This window comes from Cydia splendana, chromosome 11 (genome assembly GCF_910591565.1).
Source record: "Cydia splendana chromosome 11, ilCydSple1.2, whole genome shotgun sequence".
Taxonomy (NCBI): Eukaryota; Metazoa; Arthropoda; class Insecta; order Lepidoptera; family Tortricidae; genus Cydia; species Cydia splendana.
Window position 1 is genome coordinate 196,941 of NC_085970.1, and position 25,967 is coordinate 222,907.

The 25,967-nt window shown below is 39.9% G+C and overlaps 1 protein-coding gene and 1 pseudogene across 1 annotated transcript; both read right to left on the reverse strand.

Moving 5' to 3' along the window:
• Nucleotides 1-177: 177 nt before the first annotated feature.
• LOC134794717 (uncharacterized) lies at nucleotides 178-12,126 on the reverse strand. Its single transcript, XM_063766502.1, has 3 exons — nucleotides 11,656-12,126; nucleotides 1,674-1,795; nucleotides 178-1,139 (listed from the first exon to the last, which is right to left on the reverse strand). The coding sequence occupies exons 2-3, from the start codon at nucleotides 1,785-1,787 to the stop codon at nucleotides 909-911; spliced, it is 345 nt and encodes a 114-aa protein (XP_063622572.1). The 5' UTR covers nucleotides 1,788-1,795; nucleotides 11,656-12,126; the 3' UTR covers nucleotides 178-908.
• Nucleotides 12,127-20,410: 8,284 nt separating this feature from the next.
• Nucleotides 20,411-24,234, reverse strand: LOC134795187 (uncharacterized; annotated as a pseudogene).
• Between the last annotated feature and the right edge of the window lie 1,733 nt (nucleotides 24,235-25,967).

A 25,967-nucleotide genomic window follows, 5' to 3' on the forward strand; every position in this document is an offset into this window, starting at 1 on the left:
CTAAGTACCTGCCGGCCTAGCCAAGGTTACAATCGCTATCGCTTCGACAACGAAAAGCATTATGTCTCTCTATCACTCTTCCATATTAGTGCGACAGTGACAATTGCGTTTCGATCGCTACGGAGCGTATGCGATCGGCATCTTGGCTACGCGGCCTGGTCTACTAAAGTTTCCTAGTAGCAAGGACTATAGCATAACCTACTGCAGTATAAAATAGTATTCCACGATTATCTGGAACCACATTACCCACTGATTCATGTTATACTTTTTTAAGCTTTGTGATGTGTTTTCGGATCTGCAGCTAATTCCAATTGACGAATTGATCAACGTCACTCAGCAGAGAACTGTGTGAACGTGCAACCAACCCTTATAGTGCCTAAATAAAACTCGTAACGTAATTACCTACCTACGTGATAGCCTAATACCATACCAATACCAAGCTCTATAAAAAAATACATTGGTACGTAATTTATATACCTACTCAAGCCTTCAGTTATAAATCTAATAGACCTAAGCCTCCTCGCAAAACAATTGTTCCACGTCGATTTATTGCCAGTTGCACTAACCACATGTGACAGACTGATCAAAGTGATGAATGTTGATCAGCTCAGCAGAGAACTATGATAATTCCTATACAATAAAATGTTGAGAAAGCTTTAACTGTGACATCGGTGACAGACGGTTAGGTGCAACCGAACCTTAATCCTCTACCAGTTACCAGTGTCTGACGGTCTCTACCCGAAGTATAAAGACCTTGGCAATATGGCAACGTCATTCATAACTATTCAACATTGGTGGACCTGGGTATAAAAATACTGTGTCAGACAGTCACAAACTAATTGATTCTCATCAATATCGGCAATATAGCGTAACTGCTTAGTATTATTAAAGTTCAATAGTGCGAGCTATCAGCGCGGCTCCATGGGCTCGGAGCCGGCGCGAGGCGCCGTCGGCACGAGTTCGGCGGCGGGCTCGTCCGGTGGTTCGGGGAGTGCATCACGCTTGCGTCGACGCCGGAACTCGAGGAACTGCCGGCCGAGCCGCTCGTCCAGAACGTCGGGCCGCCGCCGCTCGCTGGACACCGAGCCGCGTGATGGCGGCGCTGTGCTTGCTTCCTCTACGTTCTCCTCGTCCACTTCCTGGAAAACACAAGTCAGATTGTCTAAAATGCTTCAAGGAAATCATCAAGGAGCAGAATTATTGGAATATATATTAATATTATTAATACATTTTATCCCAGCTCCCAGTTAATAGCTTACGCATTATATACCTACACATTTTTAGTTAATATTGTTAAAATCTAGATCTATCAGTATCGTGCAAAGAGGTGCAGTAGCCATCATGCGGCGAAAGTTAATGAAATAATCATCTCAAGACGATCGGTCTGTTACATTGTGAACAGTGTAAGTGGGCATTACAACATTTACGACGAATACGACGTCGACGGTGTAGGGTTCTTGAAATAATACCATCCACAGAAACTGGTGGAAAAAGAGCAAGAGCTGCAATATTACTAACATTAGCATATTAGGATTAATTCTATTGTATTACTAACAAATGCTTATGTCTGAAATAAATGATTGATTGATTGATTGGATATCTTCAATCCACAATGTGTCTTTATTGGAAAAAAAATAGTTATATAAATGTTTCATTTTATTAGTATTTAGTACTTTGATCTCCGCGAAGGTAACAGGCATAGTGCGGTGCCTGGCGCGCACGCCACCGCGCCGCGCTCGCCGACCGCGTGCCAGCGCCGACGCCGCTGCCGGGTACACCGCCTCCATAACGTGTACTGAAAACACGACAGTTAAAAGATATACTTTGATTGCTGCACCCTTGTAGGGCCCATATTATGTAATAAAGTAAAAAAAAGTATTTATTTTCAAGAATATAGGTTACAGATTATGTCAGGGGTCTCCGCACTAGGCTTTGCCTGTAGGTACCGTGTACCGCGGGGAACCAGGAACAATTTTTAACAGAACTAGGTTACTTAATAGCTAATACAAATAACTTATAAGTTTAAAACTACACTCGGGTGCAAAGAAATCGGACCACCCCAGCATTTTCAACATTTTTTCAATTTGTGTAAAAACTGTAACCTCGATCATGATAATTTAAATACCACGTGGTAGATAATTTTCTGCCCTATCAAATGACATCAATATTCAGGAGTGGGGATGGATATTGTGCAAAATATGGGCCTGGAAATCACCCCCCTCCAACTGCCTCATTAGCGCATGCACTAATTGACCACTTATCATTAGGTATAAAAACAGTCATTATCATTGTTTATGCATCATTCGTGATTGGTACGTCTTCCTGAACACTACTCTCATCGCCTGAACCTGGAAAAACTGGAGAAAAATGGATACTACCTCGACTGAAGCCGGCCAAGCAGTTGCCCTATTGCAGGGAGGGCTTAGTCAACGTGCAGTGGCTCGACAACTCAACCTATCGAAGTCATCGGTTCAACGTGTCTTCCAGAGATTCCGCGTAGATCAGACGTTATCCAGAAGACCCGGAACTGGCAGAACTCGCATCACTTCTGAGAGAGATGACCGTTTCATCGTTCTTACCTCGCTACGAAATCGTCGACTGAATGCCGTTCAGCTTCAGCAGAAGCTCCTAGAGACCAGGAATGTGTCTATCAGCCGATGGACAGTTAGAAGACGACTGAAGGAGAAGGAATTGACAGCTCACAGAGCTGCAAATGGCCCAAAACTCACCCCAATACATCGTGGACAACGACGCGTCTTCGCTCGCGAACATGAAGAATGGACCCTTCAGCAATGGAGTTCCGTACTTTTTTCCGACGAGTGCAGGATAACTTTGTCTGGCAATGACGGACGGGTACGAGTCTACCGAAGACCTGGGGAGCGGTTCTCTCAATGCTGCATCGAGGAACGTGTTGCTTATGGTGGGGGGTCAATCATGGTCTGGGCTGGTATTTCTTTGGAAGTGAAGACGGACATTGTGTTCATCACAGGGCCAGGTACCAGACCGAATTCAGGCGGTTTGACTGCACGTCGGTACGTGGAGGAAATCCTGGCTGATCATGTGGTCCCATTTGCGGGTTATATCGGCGATGAGTTCATCCTCATGCAAGATAACGCTCGGCCGCATACAGCCCGGATCACTAAGGAGTACTTGGAGGAGGTCGGCATCAGAGTCATGGAGTGGCCAGCCCGCAGTCCTGACCTAAACCCGATCGAGCACATTTGGGACGAGCTGAAAAGAAGAATCCGGGCCAGAAATCCCGCCCCTGAATTCTTACTGGAGCTAAAGACTGCGATCGAAGAAGAATGGGCGGGCATCCCTCAAGACACTGTAAAAAAATTCATAAGATCAATGAAAAACCGAATGACTGCATGTCGTAGGGCTAGAGGAGGCAATATACGGTATTAAAATGCTGAAAATTGTTTTAATTTTTACTTGATATCTTTAGAATCGCAGTTTTCCCATTATGCATAAGTTTCACTCCAGTATGCATTTTTAGGGTGACAAAGTTCTTAGCCCTGAAAGCCTGAAAATATTGGAAGTAAACCTGTGAAAAGCACATCAATTTATAGAGGAAAAGCCAACCTTTCATTAGGTATATAATATGTCACAGTAGCACATACAGTTTTTACAGAAATTGAAAAAATGATAAAAATGCTGGGGTGGTCCGATTTCTTTGCACCCGAGTGTAGTTGCACAAATATATTGCAGAATATTATAACTAACATTATCTAAAATATCTTCAGTCTCGGCATAATTTAGAGAGGTCAAGAATTTGAATAGGAGTTTCTTAGCTTCTATAGGGGAACTAGATTTAAGGTTACAGTGTTCAAGTATTAGCGATAGCGGTACAGCCTGAAATTCGGGAATCAGCTGCAAATGGTGTTAAAGGTATGAAAATCGGCACGATTAATCTTTAGGCCATTTGAATCAATTTGACCCGTAGCACCAAAAAAAAAAAACAAACGGAAAGGAGTTATGACGTCATCTTTTTTTTGTATGGAAAAAAACAAATTTTTGTTCAGAAACCTATCGTGTGTTGTATTAAATGAAAGGGCCGGTGAGCCGGTTCTAAAAATATATCACATTATTATATTTCCGTCACTTGAATTCAATTATAATATTAAAATAATTTTCAAAACATACCAAGTTTGGGCTCCTCCAGATACGAAACCGTTGAATTTTTTTTTTGTAAAATATTACCTCAAGTAATACCCAATATCCTCATATCTAACCCCAAGAAATTAATTTCGAAAATATTTAGTTTTAGTATTTTTTTTAAATTTTTTATTATTACAAATTGGGATGATACAAATACATATGAGGATATTGGGTATTACTTGAGGTATATTTTACAAAAAATAATTCAACGGTTTCATATCTGGAGGAGCCCAAACTTGGTATGTTTTGAAAATTATTTTTATTTTAATTGAATGCAAGTGACGGAAATATAATAATGTGATATATTTTTAGAACCGGCTCAAAATGCCCTTTCATTTAATACAACACACGATAGGTTTCGGAACAATTTTTTTTTATTTTCCATACAAAAAAAAGATGACGTCATAACTCCTTTCCGTTTGTTTTTTTTTTTGGTGCTACGGGTCAAATTGATTCAAATGGCCTAAATATTAATCGTGCCGATTTTCATACCTTTTAACACCATTTGCAGCTGATTTTGGTCAACTGCTAGTACTATATGGTATTATAGGTTGTTACTCTAATACGATCTCCGAACCGTTTTCCAAAAGCGGTGCGCACTTCGGGAATAGGTAAATTGAAGATGCGTTTTTTAATCAAGGAATTATAGGAAGGAATTGATTTAGACATTTTATGTGTTTGTAGACATATTTTGTGTAGGTAGATAAAACTTGAGCTTGGGCATACAGATCTGAAGTTGGAAATCGAAAGGGTCTTTTGAGCATCACTTTTAAAACAGAGCGTTGAGCCCTTTCGATTTCCAGCATACTAGTTTTAGATGCACTGCCTAAACCGTAATACAATAATTGATCACTGATTGACAAAGTGCGATATAAATCGTTTTTAGTAATAAAGGAACGTCTGCAGAATTACGGAGTTTTTTGTAAAATATAAATCGACTTTCTGATTCTTTTAGAGAGATTTTGTTGAATATGTTGTTTAAAGTTCAAATTATCATCAACTAAATGCCCAAGATATTTAATAACGTTGGTGTTCTGAATAGCATTACAGATGCAGGGATTAGAGGAGAAGTCAGTACATGAGTGAATTTTTATTATAGGATTGGTTTTGATGAGGCAGTTTTGTGAAAGCTAAAGAATTTAGTTTTACTGCAGTTCAAGGTCAGAAGGTTGGCCTGAAACCAATCTGATGCAATTTTCATGCCCTTTTCTGAAGTAGCTACAACATCCTTCCAAGAACTATCTTTAAAAAGTACCACTGTGTCGTCTGTATAACAAAGAATTTCTGAATTGGGAATTTTGAGATTAAGTATGTCATTTATGTATATTGTGAAAAGAGTGGGCCCAAGTATACTTCCTTGCGGAACGCCGAATTTAATCGGTTCCGTAGAACTTTTAAAGGAGCCTATTTTGACAAGTTGCCTTCTGTCTGATAGGTAACTCTCAAACCACGACAGTGGGACTCCATGTATGCCGAGGTTTTGCAGTTTGCGAACTAAAATTGGTTTCGAAACCGTATCAAAGGCTTTAGCTAGATCTAGCTTTTTGGTTATCTGTCTAAGTAGGATGATATAAGATTCGTAAGAACAGAGGTGGCGTCTTCCGTAGATTTGTTCCGCCTGACCCCGAATTGGCGATCCGCCAGGAGGCTAAAGTTTTCAAGATAACGGACTAGACGGTTGTTAACTAACTTTTCTAAAATTTTGGAGAAAGCACTAAGCAGAGATATTGGCCTGTAATTACCGGGTATGTCCTTTGGTCCGTCTTTATGTATAGGAGTAACGGATGCACAGTTTTCCATTGGTCTGGGAAACAGCCAGAGCCACGGCTGAGATTACAAATGTGGGTTAAGGGTACAATAATATTATTTCGAATATGCTTTATGAGAATTATGAGTTTGTTATTAATTCCATCCAAGCCTGGTGCACTATCCATTTTGAGCTGCATAATAATTGAGTTTATTTCTGTGAAATCAGTTGGCTGCATAAAAAAGGATTTATCTGTACCATCACTTAGTTGCAGTTTAATTGCTAGGTCTTCCTCTGACATTCCGGATTGTGAGATAATGTTGTTAGCTAATGTTTGTCCTACAGATGAAAAATAACGGTTACAGTTATTAAGGGATTCCTCGGGATTTGGTGAGGAAATGAGTTCAGTTGGCAGAGTGTTTTTTTTGTTTAAGTTACAAATATTTTTTAGTACATTCCATAATTTCTTAGTGTTATGATTACTGGCCGAGAGTGCATGTTTCTCGTGCTTTTTTTTGTTTAAGTTACAAGCACTTTGCACTTTAAGCTTTTTCAGGAGATTATTGCAAAAATTCTTGTATCTGTTATAGGTTAATTGTAACACTGCATCATGTGGGTACTGTTTCATTTTTAGGTGTAACCTGTCACGGTGTTGGACACAGCGGAGGAGTCCAGGTGTCATCCAGGGTTTCAGGGTAGATTTGGATCGGGGAATTTTGTCAATTTTTGAGTTTATTTCTACGGCTTTGTTAATAATAGTTGTAAACGTGTCAGCCGCGATATTTGTGTTAGTTTCATCTAAAACTTGACTCCAGTCCGTTGTTGAAAGTTCATTTGCGACGCCTTCGTAATCAATTACGTTTTCATTTCTGTCTCTGATTACATGAAAGGATAAATGAGAAGAAATATCTATAGCGGCTGGTTTATGGCCAGTTATATTGAGCTTAATAGGTAATATGTTCGCAATAAATGATTTTAACTTTGACCTGAAGCGGCGAAGATAGCGCAATGATCACTGGCTATCTATGCAGCAACTCCTTTTCATATTACTCCTTCGTATGTTAAGTTAAGCCTGAAAAGTGACTTAACATGACGCTGTATTCCTTTTCTTTGTTAGAGCCTTTAATTTTATTTAGTAATTATTTAAAACTACGATTCCCTGATATTAAATACGTATTATAATAACACATATGGGTTCGTTTAATAAGTAATAGCTTAGCTTAGTTCAACTTTTTAGACTTATAATTTCAAATAGTAACATTTAAATTAGTCCAAATAGTGTATACATATAACTACATAGATGTACATACATGTAGTGTAGATACATGTAACTTTAAGTAAGTTTGTTAGGTACTTAGCCAGTTATGAAACGTATGAATTAGGTAACTCTCTAAAGCCTCTGATATCATCTGACCAATCGTAATTCCGAGAACATGGCCAATGAGCGAGCTGTTAGCGAAGTGGTAGTGATGCGCGATCTTGGTTATTTATACTGAATGCTGCATTTCTCGTCATTCCCACTCATTCTTACTTTAATTGCAGCAATTAAATTGCCTACAGTTATGATATGAAATTTATTATCGGTATAAGTCAGTATACAATAGTATTTAAGTATAAGTAGAAGTACATAGGTATCATATAATATTGCATATTGTTGCATATTATTATATTATATTCTATAGTTACATATTATTAAATCATTAAAGGAAATTATTTAACGATAATATATTATGTAAATACAATCATTTTCAATAGAATATGATCATAAAACTACTAACTAATCTAGCTTACTGACTAACTTATACTAAAACTAAACTAAACCACGAATTAAATATAAAAAACCAAAGTCTCCTGCCTCTGGAATGGTGCCAAGGATGCTGGCGGCAGTGGCGGCTTTGCCCCTTTGCACCGCCAGACTTAAACGCTGGGCAAAGAAGGAGCCTGCTCTGTGGTCGCCCGAGACACCTATTAGCCGGACCGACACTTCTTTAATGATTTTTTTTTGTGTCAGTCGACCATGGGCCCAGCGTTTCCATTGCAAGCGCCGCAAACTCGTACTCGTTCATTAGGAAAGCGTATTTGCGGCGCTTGAGAGTCTGGGCCTGGTCCGCGGCGGTCCCGGGCTTCCGAGCAGACCCTTCGACGTGGGACGGGGCCAGTGTATCGACGCAGGTAGCGTCCCACGCCAAAGGACGGCCAAGGCTCCAAGGGACCAGAGTGCAGCCATCCGGTCTCTTGCCGTCGGTGGCAGAGAGGCCTGACGGCTCCAAAGTCGCGGGTAAGGAAGCGGTGCTAAGAGCGCGGCGGATCATTTAGAGTGCCATGCCGGTAAAGTCGCCCTGCACTCATTTGGCAGTACAGACCGTGCCGTCCCAACGCATCCACCGGTTGGGCGCACCGCCTACACGCGTGTGGCTCGCATACCTTTAAACCCAGGCGGAGGCAAACAGCGATTCGCAGGGCTGATGGTTCTAGGGTTGAGCCAAGGTTTCGCGACGGAAGTGCGTGCAGCCAATGCCCAGATTCTTTTTCTGAAACGGCCAGTAACCTCGCCCGTTCGTGGTCGTTGTCGCAGCTCTGTAAAAGGCATTGGTGGTGCATTTTTATGGTAATGGTGTCCCAAGCTGCTTGGCTGGATTTCTCCTCTGGTACCCGTTCGACGGGGTGGTCTGCTCGCCAAACCGATTCAGCGTCCCCCAGGCATGACACCGACACATTAGCGGTTGAAAGGATACGTAATATACCGCCAATGAGGGTGAGCGAGCCATAGGCAGACGATAATAAGGCTGGGAGAGCTAGACTGCCCGTCAAACGGATAATATACCAAGACCATTATATTTTATCGGAAGGGTAGCTTGAATCCAACTGGAGGATGTGAATGTAACATTAAGAATTTTGGCGACTTAATTTCATAAATTAGGTTGAACACTTATAAAATTGTTCTATTTTGGAGTTTACGGAAAAAGGGATGGATTCGTCCCAAAATAGGGGCTCCTAACAGTGTAAGGCTCTCACGAGTAACGACTGAAATATTTGGTGTGAGGTTGTTAATATCGTTGATTATTTTTGCCCTGGTGTCAACCGAAACAGTTTCAGAAATAAATACCTCACACTTATTGTTAGAGTTAACCGTAAGGCCAATCTCAGCAAATCGGTCCGAGATGGTTTTTAAATCGGCAAGGACTGACGATATTTTGCCGCCACTCGTGCCATCGTCTAGATACCAAATGTTGAGATCCGATGTGAGTTGCGTGATTATCTCGGAAGTCTCTTGGCATCTTAGGCATAAAATTATATAACTTGCTACCCGAGGAAATAAAGATGGCAAAAACTGAGAAAATGTTTGACCGAAACCTTAAAATAATGTTAATTGACTTAGATGCTACAGCGTCGACGAATTTGTCGAAACGTTCACTGACCCAAAGTAATCTACTATACCTACTTATACACAATTATAACAAATGTATACTTAATTTATGAAATTAATAATTTAATAACTTATGTTAGGTTAGCTAGTAGCTTAGGTTAAATGTTTTAGTTATAAGTGTTTATTGTGTATGCAAAAAACGTAAGCTATCTATGCGAACGTATTAATAGCTATGCTGTTGTTTACTTATAAGCATTAGTGTATACGTATGATGTTACCTATGTCAAAGTTATAAACACTGAGTTGTTAAAAAGTTTATAATGAGCGCCTATAGCTCACTAAACTATATTAATTTATTGATATTACTGTCTAGGATGCAAATGTACACTAGATTTAGTAATTACCTTGTAATACATTATGTTAAATAAAGAACTTATAAAAAAAAAAAAATAACTTATGTTTGTTTAAGCTATATGCGACCCTATTTGACTACTGATTGTTTACTTGATTTGTTTCGCTTAAAACATGTTGTTTATTTAATAGATTAATAAGTAATTAATATAAAAATTCCTGTGCAAATGCTGTACCTACCAACCTACCTACTACTATTACTAATTTATTTGTACTGACTTGTAAAACATTGACTTTTATCAATAAATATCTTGTATCTTGTATCTTGTATCGGATGGATGGCTAAATTAAAAATTACATGAGATCTCGTGTTCCCGGAACATAAGTTTCATGGGTGCACCGTAACATTGCCACAGGTAGCCCTGGATCTCTGGAAGTTCACTTTCTATTTGCGAAAGAAGGGAACCTCGATCGACAGAATTGAAAGCGTTAGTCACATCAATTTTAACGAGAATTTCGAAATTCTCACTCTCAATAAAAGACCGAGTTGCGTGCACTGCCGCCTCACAACCACCTTTGAGTCCAAAACCTAACTGTGTAGGTTTAAATTTTTCCATAAGGCGGGAGTGGAACTAACGCAACATATTTTTGAGGTGAGGCGCCTCCATCCTTTTTCTTTAAAGCGATGACGTTGGCTCCGTACAGAATGGCAACGATATCCGGACACACTCTCCCGGAGAGCATCAAATTCACCAGAGCAGTTAACTCCTCCACCAGTGTTTCACCTGCATCACCGGCAAGAGGACTCGTTAAATCTTTCAAATGTTGCGGTGTGATATGCCGTCCAAGCCCCCTGCCGAACCAGCAGGAAAAGACGAGAGCACCGCCTGCCGAACAGCAGCTTTAGAGACCTGCAAAGGTTGGCTTGAGGTTGGCTGGTTGAGTGGCAACGAGGACGACGAAGTGGTGGGGTGTTTCTCCCGTAGAGCACTGAGCACGGCTGGTGTGTATGTCGCCAGAGTATCGTTAGAAAAGAGCAATCGAGTCGCCCCCTTTAAATCTCCATGGGATAATTTATTTTCAATTAATTTACATTTGAATTTCGGATTGGTGGATGGCGAACGAGAGATTTGGTCCACTGCGTTTGCGTTATTGACGGAAGAAGAAGTGGTATAGGCTGGATGAGCCACATTATCTTTGATTATAGTGGTTAAGCTACGGTTGGATTTAGTTCGTGGAATGTGGAAACGTTTATATGAAAATGTTAGAAGATCCTCCCACGCCGCAAAGTTGTTCTGTGATACCACTCTGGCCACACAGTCCGCTAGACTTCGCGCTGCAGTAGCTCGTGCCCCTTTTGGGATCCTTTTTGTGATCTTAATGCTGGACTTAAAGGTAGCTAAAATTTGGGCCAGCGATGCGGGGGTTGGGCCAACTTTTGCAAGGAAATTGGAAAAATTCATTGTAGTCATAAAATAGCTCTTGCAAGAGCCACTTTTTTAACCTATTAACCGTGAACGCCGCCGCCGCCATATACTTAATTTGGCTAAACGTTTTAGGACCTTCATCATTTTTGAATTGCCATATTTATTTTAATACATACTAGCATATCCATTATCACCCTCACCCGTTATTGTGGCTTACAGTGTCTTCTGGGGCAGACTGTATCGACGATATCTAACAAAATGTCGTCTGAAGCCATTGGCACCATGTGAAGCATGAAGCGAATATACCTAGATAAATTAGTAAATGCTTAGCGCTATGAATGAGGTCAATAGATCGTAAAGATTATGATCCCTCATACTTACTATATCTACCTACCTATGTACGTCAATGTCATAGAGATACAACGAATCTTTTGATTATGAGATTTATGAGAGTAATAAAAGCATGTAAGTATCAAGTACTTATTCATACTGCAATCGACTAATGATTAGTTTTATGAAATGGCCCTAAACGATTATCAAAAATCATTTCTGCGATTCTGTGCGATTGATTACTAGGTATATTCGATATGCGTTGCACTTACCAATTGAAAGGACGTTTCCTCACAGCCCCAAGAGCCCTTAGTACTGCAAACCTTCGGCCTCCACTGCGCGTGAGAGCGGCAGCTGCGTACGCGCTGACTCGCCGCGTCCTGGCCCACTTGGCAGCGGCGGCGCGGGGGCGCGGCGCCACAACACCGCCACGCCACGCCTGTTCAAGAGGACTATCACACCACCAGCCTTAAACTTCGACCACAATTTCTCCGAAAGCACCAAACGACAGACCGCGATTCTTGACGCGGATAAGATCACTGGTAATCGTCCACTTGGTTTTTTTTTTCCCAAGAAATCTGAATGTATTGGTGTGACCGCGATCCGGCGGAGCTGGCGGCTCGCCAACCCGCCCGCCCGCGCCGCGCCGCCGGTAAACAAACGCGATGCGAAACGCTTTATAAACAAAACGGGGCAACCACGCCACGCAAACACGGAAAGTGAATAAATACGGGTTATTTATAATCCGACAAGTCATCTTAATCAGAAGTGATATATCGCACGTCATTGCAGCGACTCTAGCGCGCTGCCGGCCGCTGCGGCGGCGCGGCGGCACGAACGTTGCGCCATCCTACTCTTCATAATAGGTATAGATGCAACTGTTGCAAGATTTTTCTGATGAGAATGGCCTTTGTAGGTAATAGGGTATTTTCCTACTAGTCAAATCAGTTACTGTTTTAGAACTGTCAAAGGGTCGTTCTCTCATTTCGTGCAAATCGGTGATGTTCTCTCGATTTGTAAATTTTCTTTTAAATGATAATTTTTTGGGTTTTCATGCATTGTGGATTCATTTATTGACACTTTTATGCTAAAGGCACCTTCGTAACCTTATTCCTTTTCATTTAATAAGACTGGTGGTAATGAACTACGCGCTGGTAATGAAATGGGCATGGATGGTAATTTTATCAGTGGAGGGTAATGAAACAAACTTATGAAATCGCAATAAAAAAACTTTAGTTAATGAAAATTAACACCATTAATATAATGAACAACATTAAAATCACGTGTCTTAAGCGCTGTGCAGACGATCAAGCCGACTTAACAAATACTCCGGCTTGACAATCGCGACTTATGATTTACCACCTAGCTTGTAGCGATTGTCAAGCACAATTTACGTGATTGAAGACGTATTTCGTATTGTTTATTTATTTAATGATTACACAGCACTACATCAGTCTTGTCACCAACACACTGAGAAACTAAATACTTTAATTTAAAATTAACATCCAAATACACTCGACTGCCAATCCATCCACCGTAGCTCCATAAACTCGCAAAATCTCAAGCACTCATGAGTTAACAGGAGATGCACCAGGAGAAGCCTAAGGGTTATAATTCTAATGTCCGGTACAAAAAGTCTTACAAGCCTCTCTACTAGTTCAAGGCAGCCAGAGTCTCCACGAAAAGCCCAACAAACTAAAAGTAGTAGGCTTAAGTTGTGCCTCACCTCCAAAGAAATGAAGCCCACGGTTCCTAAAATAAATATTTTAGGTAATACATCCTAAGGAAATTCTTTGGGACCTTTTCCAATAGTAGAATGTACGTTGACTCGTAAGGGATCCAGGCTAATGCTGACGCCTCCAACTTGCTTCTGACCAGAACATTGTAAAAAACTTTTATGGGGCAAGGGTCATGGAATTCTCTGACAATGCGAGTGACAAAGCCTAATCTACTGAAGCTACAGTACCAAGTGCTTTGATATGGTCGTGAAATGTTAGCCGCGTATCGAATATGACCGCAAGATCCTTTACTGAGACGACTCTTGAGCATGTGTAGGAAATAGGGCTTGATTAAAACTACACACTTGACACTTAGCCGCATTGAAAGTCAGTTTGTTACCCCGACTCCATTGGAACAGAGATGATGAAACATCCTCCTGCAGCAACTTACAATCCTCCTCCTTCTCAACTCAATATACCAATTTAAGATCGTCGGCGTAGAGTAGACAACGAGCTTTATGGATAACCGAGGGCAGGTCATTGACCATTATTCCAAATAGGAAAGGCCCCAAGATTGAATCTTGGCTGTCACCAGAACGAGTATGGTACGGATCTAGTACGAAGTGGCCATGCTGGTCGTTGCGTGCTGCGGTTTATCACGCAGATAACTGGCAAAAATGTTAAGCAAATGTGGATTGAACCCAATAGCGTCTAGTTTGTGTAGGAATACATCGTTACCCACACGATTGAAGGCTTTTCGGAAATCATAATACAGGACGTCTATCAGGATACCCATATCCAGATGCTCTGAGATGGTGTCACGGTCAACCAAGGTCAGGTTAGTTTTCACAGACCGTTTTACTCTGAAACCATGCTGAGTGTTGCACAGGAATAATGGTTTCACTTGTTTCGACAACGTGCCATGGAGTATGGACTCAAACAGCTTTGCTAAAGCTGAAAGAAAAGAATACCTTGACTTTGGGTCGGTCTTACCCGTGAAATCTTCCAATGGTGATGATATGTACTTGTGGAGAGTAGGTACCAGATTAAGCATGGAGTATATTGGACCATTCAAATGCTCTAAACACCCCTTTAAGATATATGCAGGTACCTAAGTAGTCTGGACCAACAGCATAGAAGCCCGAAAAACTTACTTTGGTGTTAAGTCCCCTTACATTTTGGTAAATTAGATCCAGTGAAGGTTTCAAATCAGGATTCCGAACTAAGTATTACTGGTTGGTTTTTGTCTGACTCCCATTGACGTTGGATTTACGAAATGACCACGATTATCGGGCTACATAGTTGGAAATAAACAGGATTCATACATTGTCGAGGGTACTCCTATTTTGAAAGTCTTGGAGTCCCCTTTGAGCTTAAGTTCATCGACAGTGCACCATGAATAACAGCAGATATGCCCGTATGTCCTCCGATCCTCAAGCTATATTCCACAGATGGATGAACTGGCGATGGTCCACCGCCCTGAGAGGGATTTTACACCGCTTTTTACTGCTGGTATCAGTTTTCTGAGATTTATCACGCACGGATTGGGAATTGTCGCTTTTGACGGCGGAGGCACTATTATTGCTTATCGGCCTGTGTTTATGTTTCTGTAGTTTCTGCCCTTTATTCCAAACATTTGCCCCTTTCTCTACCTTATCGTCGACAGGTATCAGATGATTCCAACTCACTTAGTCTCTTAGTAACGTGTCAAATTTCTCAGCACAGTCCTTGAGTGCGGTCTGGTATTATATATAGAGCGGCAGATTATGTTAATCTACTGTGCTCTAGTTAAATCCAAAAAATCACCAGTTGGGCTCCCCTATATATTATTACATAGTTTTAAATGCTTATACCAACATTCTATTTATAATAACTTAACCCTCTTTCCATTAAATGCACTGCCTGATATACATTATCATTACCTTCTAAATTCGTTCATTACCTTCCCTGGCAAAATTGGAAGGAAAAGAAATGAATGAAACAGATATGAATGAAGTTTTGGAAGTTTTCGTCGCCTAGGTCGGTTGATATCAGACCTTGATTTCGCAGAATAAGCCACACGAAAGGCAACCCTAAAACACATCAATTAGGTATAATTTTAATAATGTACAATTGGTACTTACTGTATAAATCACTAGATGGCGATGAAGATTTATCTGAACCACACTCCTTCCCGACACGAGAGAACGTAGGTATTTTCGTCAAAAGCAACATACGGACGACCGCTGTGGTAGCACGCGGCCAACTGACTGACGAACAATGTGTTGTATCCGCGGGAAGTGCTATAGACCCTTGCTATATAGCAAAAAATAGCTAATCCATTTCTCGCGTCGGTAATGAAGAAATTGCTTGGACCATCACTTATAAGGCTGTATAGTTTTATTGTTAATTTCTTAGCGTATAATATTATAGGATATAAAACATAACTAAATTAGTTGTTTACTGAACCAACAACAAGTTTTCTATTTTTAGTATCTTAAGGTTCAAATGGAGGTCAAAGTTTAACTTCACGCGTTACATGCAGAGAGGAATGAAAATAGTGGGGGTTAATTGTAAATATAAAGAAAATAACCACCTTTTTAGAATTGTTCATGGCGGGCCAATATACTTTAGGTCCTATGTTACAACCTTGCATTAACAGATATTCGAAAACACCATCACATTTTTGGTAAATTGCAAATAATACCGATTTGCACGAAATGCGAGAATGACCCCAAAACGATTTGCTAATATGGAATTTATATGAAATATAAATATTACGTCGTGACGTCACGGTCAAGTCACCTACTTTTTATATTTCTATCCGATTTATTAAATAGAACTTGTGTTTAAAAATCTAAATATATAAACGTGAAAGACCTGACTGACTGACTTAAATCAACGCACAGCCCAAACCGCTGGGACTAGAAAGTCCAAATTTGGCAACTAGATTCCTTATAAGGTCTAGGTGTCCACTAAGAAAGGATTTTTCAATATTCATCCCCTAAAGGAGTGAAATGGGGGTCCAAAGTTTGTATAGGGAAACAAGATTAGTTAGACTATTTTATTCCAAATTTCACAGGAGTATTCCTAAAGATAAATAAGTAAACACGTGTTTCAGGTTTTTTGGAAATTGAACCCCTAAGAGGGGGAAAAGTCCCCAATAGGGTTGATATCTCAAAATATCAATACGGGTATCGTTTTCATGGTATTTTGAGACGCTAATAACAAAAATGGCATCAAATTTAAAATTAACGTAGCCGAAGTGAACAATCATCCCCTGGTGGGGGTGCAATGGGGTTGAAATTTCAAAATATCAATATGGGTATCATTTCCATGGTTTTGTGGGATTAGTTAGACTATTTTATTCCAAATTTCACAGGAGTATTCCTAAAGATAAATGAGTAAACACGTGTTTCAGGTTTTTTGAAAATTGAACCCCTAAGAGGGGGAAAAGTCTCCAATAGGGTTGATATATCAAAATATCAATATGGGTATCGTTTTCATTGTATTTTGAGACGCTAATAACAAAAATGGCATCAAAATTAAAATTAACGTAGCCGAAGTGAACAATCATCCCCTGGTGGGGGTGCAATGGGGTTGAAATTTCAAAATATAAATATGGGTATCATTTCCATGGTTTTGTGGGACGCTAATTACAAAAATTACAAAAATGGGATCAAAATTAAAATATAACGTAGCCGACGTGAACTATGACCCCTAGTGGGATGCTAATTACGAAGATAGCGTAGACGGTTGTAACATACACGCTGATTTACAGCCACACGTGATCCAGACTTTTGAGAATGCAATCCCTTAAAGTAAATTTTTTGAGCTACAAAATTATAAGATTACAAATACCTTCTCTTAAATATATAATCTAAATATATAAACGTGAAAGACCTGACTGACTGACTGACTTAAATCAACGCACAGCCCAAACCGCTGGGACTAGAAAGTCCAAATTTGGCAACTGGATTCCTTATAATATAAGGTCTAGGTGTCCACTAAGAAAGGATTTTTCAATATTCATCCCCTAAAGGAGTGAAATGGGGGTCCAAAAATTGTACGGGGAAACAAGATAAGTTAGACTATTTTATTCCAAATTTCACAGGAGTATTCCTAAAGATAAATAAGTAAACACGTGTTTCAGGTTTTTTGAAAATTGAACCCCTAAGAGGGGGAAAAGTCCCCAATAGGGTTGATATCTCAAAATATCAATATGGGTATCGTTTTCATGGTATTTTGAGATGCTAATAACAAAAATGGCATCAAAATTAAAATTAACGTAGCCGAAGTGAACAATCATCCCCTGGTGGGGGTGCAATGGGGTTGAAATTTCAAAATATCAATATGGGTATCATTTCCATGGTTTTGTGGGACGCTAATTACAAAAATTACAAAAATGGGATCAAAATTAAAATATAACGTAGCCGACGTGAACTATGGCCCCTGGTAGGATGCTAATTACGAAGATAGCGTAGACGGTTGTAACATACACGCTGATTTACAGCCACACGTGATCCAGACTTTTGAGAATGCAATCCCTTAAAGTAAATTTTTTGAGCTACAAAATTATAAGATTACAAATACCTTCTCTTAAATATATAATCTAAATATATAAACGTGAAAGACCTGACTGACTGACTGACTGACTGACTTAAATCAACGCACAGCCCAAACCGCTGGGACTAGAAAGTCCAAATTTGGCAACTAGATTCCTTATAAGGTCTAGGTGTCCACTAAGAAAGGATTCTTCAATATTCATCCCCTAACGGAGTGAAATGGGGGTCCAAAGTTTGTATGGGGAAACAAGATTAGTTAGACTATTTTATTCCAAATTTCACAGGAGTATTCCTAAAGATAAATAAGTAAACACGTGTTTCAGGTTTTTTGGAAATTGAACCCCTAAGAGGGGGAAAAGTCCCCAATAGGGTTGATATCTCAAAATATCAATATGGGTATCGTTTTCATAGTATTTTGAGCCACTAATAACAAAAATGGCATCAAAATTAAAATTAACGTAGCCGAAGTGAACAATCATCCCCCTGGTGGGGGTGCAATGGGGTTGAAATTTCAAAATATATCAATATAGGTATCATTTCCATGGTTTTGTGTACGCTAATTACAAAAATTACAAAAATGGGATCAAAATTAAAATATAACGTAGCCGACGTGAACTATGGCCCCTGGTGGGGAATGCTAATTACGAAGATAGCATAGACGGTTGTAACATACACGCTGATTTACAGCCACACGTGATCCAGACTTTTTAGAATTCAATCCCTTAAAGTAAATTTTTTGAGCTACAAAATTATAAGATTACAAATACCTTCTAATAATTGAACAGTACACAAACATCGTTTTTAAAATAATTATCATCTTAAACGGTTTGTTTACATTCAAAATATCTAAAACCATTAAAGTACATAGATTATTAAAAAAACTCTACTGCGCGTGCGAAGCCGCGGGCAAAAGCTAGTAACTCATATCTGTGTTTTTCTAATAATTATCTGGCGCTTTATTTCTTGCATGGTGTAATCTAGTTATTTGTTTTACAAGGGGGCAAAGTTGTTGTTTAACTGCTCGTGCTAATATTGATACCCGAGCAAGCGAAAGATTCCAAAATTGAACCACGAGCATAGCGAGTGGTTCGAAAAATGGAATCTTGAGCGTTGCGAGGGTTAAACAAAATTTGCCCCCGAGTGAAACACAAAATTTTTCACCACACCAACCTGAAGCAAATATTAAATGTAAAATATCAAACAAAATCAAACCAAATCAAATCCAAATGAATGTAATTAAAAATGTATCATCCAAAATCATCATTTAAAAGTCATTTCTACCAGCAAACATAAGAAACCAACTCAAAATTTGCATTTGATTACTTTGTCTCACATGTGAATAAAATGCAACTTTGCTATCAGTTTTTAAAGTGCAAAGTAAGCCTTTCCGAGCTGGTGTGGTGAAAAATAATTTATTTTAAATACAGTATAATACCCTATTCCGCCGAGGTCCAGAAATTTTGGATTAATTAACATAATTTAAAAAAAACCGACCAAGTGCGTGTCGGACTCGCACACGAAGGGTTCCGTACCATTATCTATAAAAACGCTCACCCATCCAAGTAATGACCCCGCCCGACGTTGCTTAACTTCGGTCAAAAATCACGTTTGTTGTATGGGAGCCTCACTTAAATCTTTATGTTATTCTGTTTTTAGTATTTGTTGTTATAGCGGCAACAGAAATACATCACCTGTGAAAATTTCAACTGTCTAGCTATCACGGTTCGTGAGATACAGCCTGGTGACAGACGGACGGAAGGACGGACGGACGGATGGACAGCGGAGTCTTAGTAATAGGGTCCCGTTTTACCCTTTGGGTACGGAACCCTAAAAAAGCTTTAGAGATCACAATTAATCATAATATATGATCAAACGAGCTTCGCAAGCGAAGTTCGATCAATATTATATGACTCGCTTCATTGGAAGATATAATTAAGTTTACATTATTGTAGTTTATTTAATCTACTGGCAACATATTGCACGCTTATTTTTAGAGATTTTGAAAAATAAGTATTTCTATTGACTAAAAAACCTCCCCCACCCCAACCCATCTTGGTGGGGTCGCTAGAAGCAATCCTCATTTCTTTTAGAGATCTTTGGATACAAAACTTTGGTGACTGGGTTTACTGGGAGGGAGGGTAATTATATCTTCCAATGAAGCGAGTCATATAATATTGATCGAACTTCGCTTGCGAAGCTCGTTTGATCATATATTAATATTTCCTCGCTTCATTGTTCGATATAATTAAGTTTACATTATTGTAGTTGTTTAGAGACAAAGTTTTGTCTATCGGGATGTATAATGGCAAAAACCTTTAAGTATTCATAACATGATTTATTAAATTTTGTCATTTATAATTAGCCAACAGTAAATTACAATTATCTGTTAAGATCTAAAATCAGTCTTGTATGTTTATAATTAATTAAAGATTACACACTGATCTTGCAAATACAGTTTCGTCAATCACTTGACGATTATAGAACCTGGCGAAGGTTAGAGATGTGGAAGACCAACCGGCCGTCTTTCTAATGAGATCAATATTCACTCCCTTTAATGCAGCTGTAGATGTGGCAGCATGTCGAGTGCTGTGAGCACTGAATATTGTCACATCTATGCCGCTCTCTGCCAGAACTTTCTTTATCCACCTGCTTATTGACTGTGCTGTCGCGTCTCTGTAGGGACGCTTCACAGTTATTAAGAGGTGTTCAGAGTTCTGGGGTCTTCTAGTACTTGTTACAGAGAGATATTCCCTGAGGACGGAGGCCGCACAAATTTCTGGTCTTTTCTCAAAGAATGGGAGAAACAATATTGGTTGCTCCCTACCTATAGCTGAGGTCTTAATTATATCCGTTATAATTATTTTTACCCCATTGTGGCAAAATTGAATATTTTGCCATTTAATCAGTGAGAAAGTTTGCACGCGATGAGCTGTGCATAGCGCCAACAAAACGACTAGTTTCTTAGTAATTTGCTCTAAAGAAATAGTCGAGTTTGGGTACCATTGAGCAATATGATCCAACACTAATTTGGGATCCCAAGTGTGTGTATATTTTGGCAAATTTGGTCTTAATTTATATACACCCTTGAGTAATCTTTTTATGTGTTCATCCTTTCCGATGTTATCTCCGAGGAAAAGAGATAGTGCTGATCTGTGGCTGTTAATAGAACCGTAGGACGCTCCCTTATTAAACTGATCAGTTAAAAAATCAATAATTAAAAAGATTGACTTGTCAAATACGTCTTTACCAAGATTTGAGCAAAACGCCCACCACAATTTTAGTGTTACATTATATTGCTGCATGGTATTTTTGGACAGGGATGCTAACATTAAATCCCAAGAAGTCTCTGGTATGCCGCGTCTCCGGTAGGCTAGCCGGAGAGCACTGCTGCACCCAGGATAAGTCGCCTGTGGAACGGGCTCCTTGTCCTGTAATCAGAGCAGACTTTATGTTCCTCAGGGCTCATATATATTATGTCAGATTGTAATAACGACAATAACAGGGGGTACCACGGTTGAGACGGCCAAACAGGGAAAATAAGAATTCCAGAGGCTTTGTCATGGATTATCTTTTGTAAACATTTCAATATGACCGAAAAGGGAGGAAACATATAAAAGAAACTATGACTCCAACATAAAGTGAAAGCATCTATGGCAATCGCATCTGGGTCCTTTCCCCATGACACATAATTATGGCATTTTGCATTGGCGCGAGATGCGAAAAGATCAATTTCTGGATATCCAAATCTTTTTATTATGCGCTGAAACGCTTCCTTGGACAATTCCCATTCTGTGTCGAGATTTATTTTCCGTGATTCTCGATCAGCCTCGGTATTGTCTTTCGTGTTTATATACGAAGCGAAAATCCATAAATTTCGCTCCTCGCACCACTGCCAAATTTGCCTCGAAAGGTCGTTCAGGTGAGGGAACTGAACGCCACCCATGCGATTGACATAGCTGATAGCCGTCGTATTATCTATACGCAGTAATATAGAACAATCACGACTATCATGTGCGAAATATTTTAAAGCCAGAAAAACAGCCAAAAGTTCGAGCTGATTTATGTGGAAAGATCTTTCTTCCGATCTCCATGCTCCGTGCGCTCGGAGATTATTCGAGAACGCTCCCCAACCGGTCCGAGATGCATCAGAAAATATCTCGAGTGAATAGGTGATAGGTAGCAAAGAGTGTGAGCATGAAGATATCTTATCTTTCCACCAAGTCAGATCTTTTAGAATAATTTTTGGTAATTTTATTTTATTGTTATAGTTTCCATCACGTTGTAAAGTTAGAAATTTCTGTCTATCTAATATTCTCGTGTAAAGCCACCCATACTTGGCCGCAGGGCAAGCGGCGATAAGAACTCCTATGAGTTGTGAAAATTCCCTAATTGTACAAGAAGGGAGTGACGAAAACTTTTTAACAAGGGCTGTGATTTTTTCGCGTTTTTCGGTGGGTAAAGATAGTGTCATATCCACTGAATTAAACATGAAGCCTAGGTAACGGCAGGTTTGCTGGGGTTCCAGACTACTCTTTTGATAATTTATCACAAAACCCAGACATTCTAATAGTTTAATGGTTTGTTTAACATTACACAAGCATTCATCATAACTATCCCCAATGCATAAGATGTCATCCAAGAAAAACACAGATTTATGGCCTTGACCTCTTAGATAGGTAACAACCTCTCTCATAACTTTTGTGAAGGTTCTCGGAGCCAAAGAAAGCCCATACGGCAAAGCCGTGAACTCATAGGTTAGTAAATCTGAGTTTTCATTTTCAAAATGGAAGCGCAGATATTTTCGGCCATGAGCCGCCATTGGAATCAACAAGTATGCTTCTTTTAAATCTACCGTGGCCATATAGCCGCGATATGGGATCAATTTTGCAGCTGTTCGGTGATCTTCCATTTTAAAATGATCCTTGGGTACAAATTTATTCAATTTCTCTAAATTAAGAATAAAGCGTTTGCCTCCATTAGATTTTGGGGCTAAAAAAGTTCTAGAAATAAATTGGTCTCGTTGTTCAGCGCAAGGTGTAACAGCACCTAACTGCAGTAAATTTTGAATAGCCACCATCATGTCGGCTTTTTCTGAGGCAGACCAATTTATTTTGGGAGCAAAATCTTGAATGACTTGTCTTTCAAAGGGGATAGAGTAACCCTCTTTCAGCCAGTTCAAAATAACCTCATTTGAAGTTATTTTGCACCAGCAATCATAAAAGAACCTTATTCGTCCTGCATGAGGTACCTGGCTCATTGCTGAGGGGCAGCACGAGTCTTGCCCTGGCCCACCGGCTTGGCTTGTGGATTCGGAGCTGGTTTGCGGCCCGCTGTAGCTTTCCTCTGTCCTCCCCGCCCCCCCCTGTTTGACTGGTACCGTGTAGGTCCTGCCCAGTTTCCCTGAAACTGGTATTGATTGCGTGGGACATTAGGAGTCGAGCTTGAGGAGGCTGGTGTATTCTTAATGGCAGGTACAGTTTTCTTGATCTGCAATCCCTGTTTTTCAATAGCTTTTGAGGCTTTGATTTTCTCTGGAAGCTTGCTTCCGAATAGCAGCTCATCCCTTTCCTCGTCTTGGATGATATTCAGGAAAGGTTTGGCTAGTCCTGGCTAATCAATTTTATGCGGGTTTGGGTCTCCCCAAAATGCAGGTCGGACAGGATCCGGCAACTGTCACTTAACAGCTTTATGGCTGTGACTTTGTCGTTGGATGTGAGTAGGATTGATAGGCCTCGATTCACAGCTGTAATTCCTAGGCCAAGCTGTTGTTGGCTGGGCTCCAACTTTTTATCCCTGTTGCGAGCCATCTCCGAAATAGCTGCGGAAATTTCCGGGTTTAACTTCGGTGCCTGTAACAGGCTACAGTTTTCTGGAATGAGATATTCATTCTTTAATTTTTCTTTTGCCTCTGAGGGCATGCCTTTCCGCAGCAGCGGTAGCCAGAGGGATGCCGAATTTGGGTTTTTCGTCTGTCGCTTCACCAAGTGCAGTGACGAGTTCTGGGTCCAGATCAGGTATTTCTGCACTCTCGGGGACTGGGGCTACGTCGGGCGCGTCGGGTGCAGGAGACCCGTCTCCCGGTGCAGCCTCTGGAACTTCCTCATTGCCAGGAGCGTCCGCGCCCTGGCCATCGTCGAGAGCATCCGGGATAAGTAGGACTTCTTGCTCGAGGAACTCCTCGTCTTCTGTATGGAACAGAAAACAAACCGAAGGATTAGTTTAGTGAAAACTAATAATAGGCCAGGTAAAACCTTGGACAGTACGTGCGCGAGTGCGCATTTTACTCTTAATCTTATCTCTCGGATAAAGACTAAGGTGGTATTATTGACATATTAACATGTATTCGTAATAGAATCCCATGTCTTACATGTGTAATGCCTTCATGTTGACTCACGGCCAACCCCCAGGCTCGCGTCCTTCGTAAAGTACGCGCTATGGGAACGACTGTTAGTCGTTATAATAACCTTTACTTACCTGAATTTTCATTTGATGAAGACGATGAAAACCTTAATCCACTATACTTTCTTAATTTTCTTTGATAATGCTCTATCTTTTCTTGCCGCTTGCGTTTAGTCATGATCGCCGCCATATTTTTGCTTTGCAATCCACGCCGACCAAGAATGAAATTGAGGTTATAATAGTTTCTCTATATCTATGGTTTTTTTTTTTTTTTTTTTTTGTAACGGTGCGTCTGTTGCCGTGCACGAAAAAATAATGAGGATTGCTTCTAGCGACCCCACCAAGATGGGTTGGGGTGGGGGAGGTTTTTTAGTCAATAGAAATACTTATTTTTCAAAATCTCTAAAAATAAGCGTGCAATATGTTGCCAGTAGATTAAATAAACTACAATAATGTAAACTTAATTATATCGAACAATGAAGCGAGGAAATATTAATAAATTCGAAATAACCATTCTAGTTTATAGGATGTTTTTAGGGTTCCGTACCCAAAGGGTAAAACGGGACCCTATTACTAAGACTCCGCTGTCCGTCCGTCCGTCCGTCCGTCCGTCCGTCCGTCCGTCCGTCTGTCACCAGGCTTTATCTCACGAACCGTGATAAGCTTTAGAGATCACAATTAATCATAATAAATTCGAAATAACCATTCTAGTTTATAGGGTGTTTTTTTAGTCACCTGCAATAATTTACAGGTAAATATAGGTAGGTATAGGTAATACTGAGCAACTAATACTATGGGAACAACCCCGAAATCGCGAAAAACTAATTGACTCTCCCATACAAAATATCAACATCAGACAAAATGTATGAAACAGCCAATTATTTTTAGGGTTCCGTACCCAAAGGGTAAAACGGGACCCTATTACTAAGACTCCGCTGTCCGTCCGTCCGTCTGTCACCAGGCTGTATCTCACGAACCGTGATAGCTAGACAGTTGAAATTTTCACAGATGATGTATTTCTGTTGCCGCTATAACAACAAATACTAAAAACAGAATAAAATAAAGATTTAAGTGGGGCTCCCATACAACAATCGTACATTTCGATGCTAGTGCGGAAGGTATGTCATTACTTCACGAGTACCGAGATATCTTGGCACGAGCCGCAGGCGAGTGGCAAGACTCGGGACGAGTGAAGAATGACATTTCCGCACGTGTATCGAACGACATTTTTTAATACAGTTGCGAAAAAATAAGTAAAATATTGTTAATCGTACACTAAACCAAAGTGGTAACAGTGACAGCTCGCTTAGACGTCGTCTTTAAGTATATTATATCTATGGGCGTTTGGCAGCTATTCCGTTCCATTCAGACAACTTATTAAGAACGGAATTTTCAATATTCAATATTAAAAAATAAACGTGTTATAATGATGAAGAGGTAAGTATTAAAATATGAAATATGTATATTTTTCACATTCTTACATTAACAGTAGGTTTTTCTGCTGATTACGACGTTTAAAGGAAACTAATATTAACACTCATCAATAAGTAGTCGTGAATTGGAACAAGTATAAATTAAAAAAAATTGGAAAAGTAAAAAGCACTAGTTCGAGATAACCAACTTTCCGCACGCTAAACAGCTACGTAAAGTAGCACTTTTTGAGCAACTGTATTAAAAACGTGATTTTTGACCGAAGTTAAGCAACGTCGGGCGGGGTCAGTACTTGGATGGGTGACCGTTTTTATAGATAATGGTACGGAACCCTTCGTTTGCGAGTCCGACTCGCACTTGTTTGGTGGGAGATTTTATAGGTATAGGATACCAAATCGATTTAAGTGCAGGCATTGTTGCTGCGTATCGCGAGTACGGATTTATTTAATTTTCGAACGTTTCGTTGCTTAAATTAAATCAAATTTATTTTAA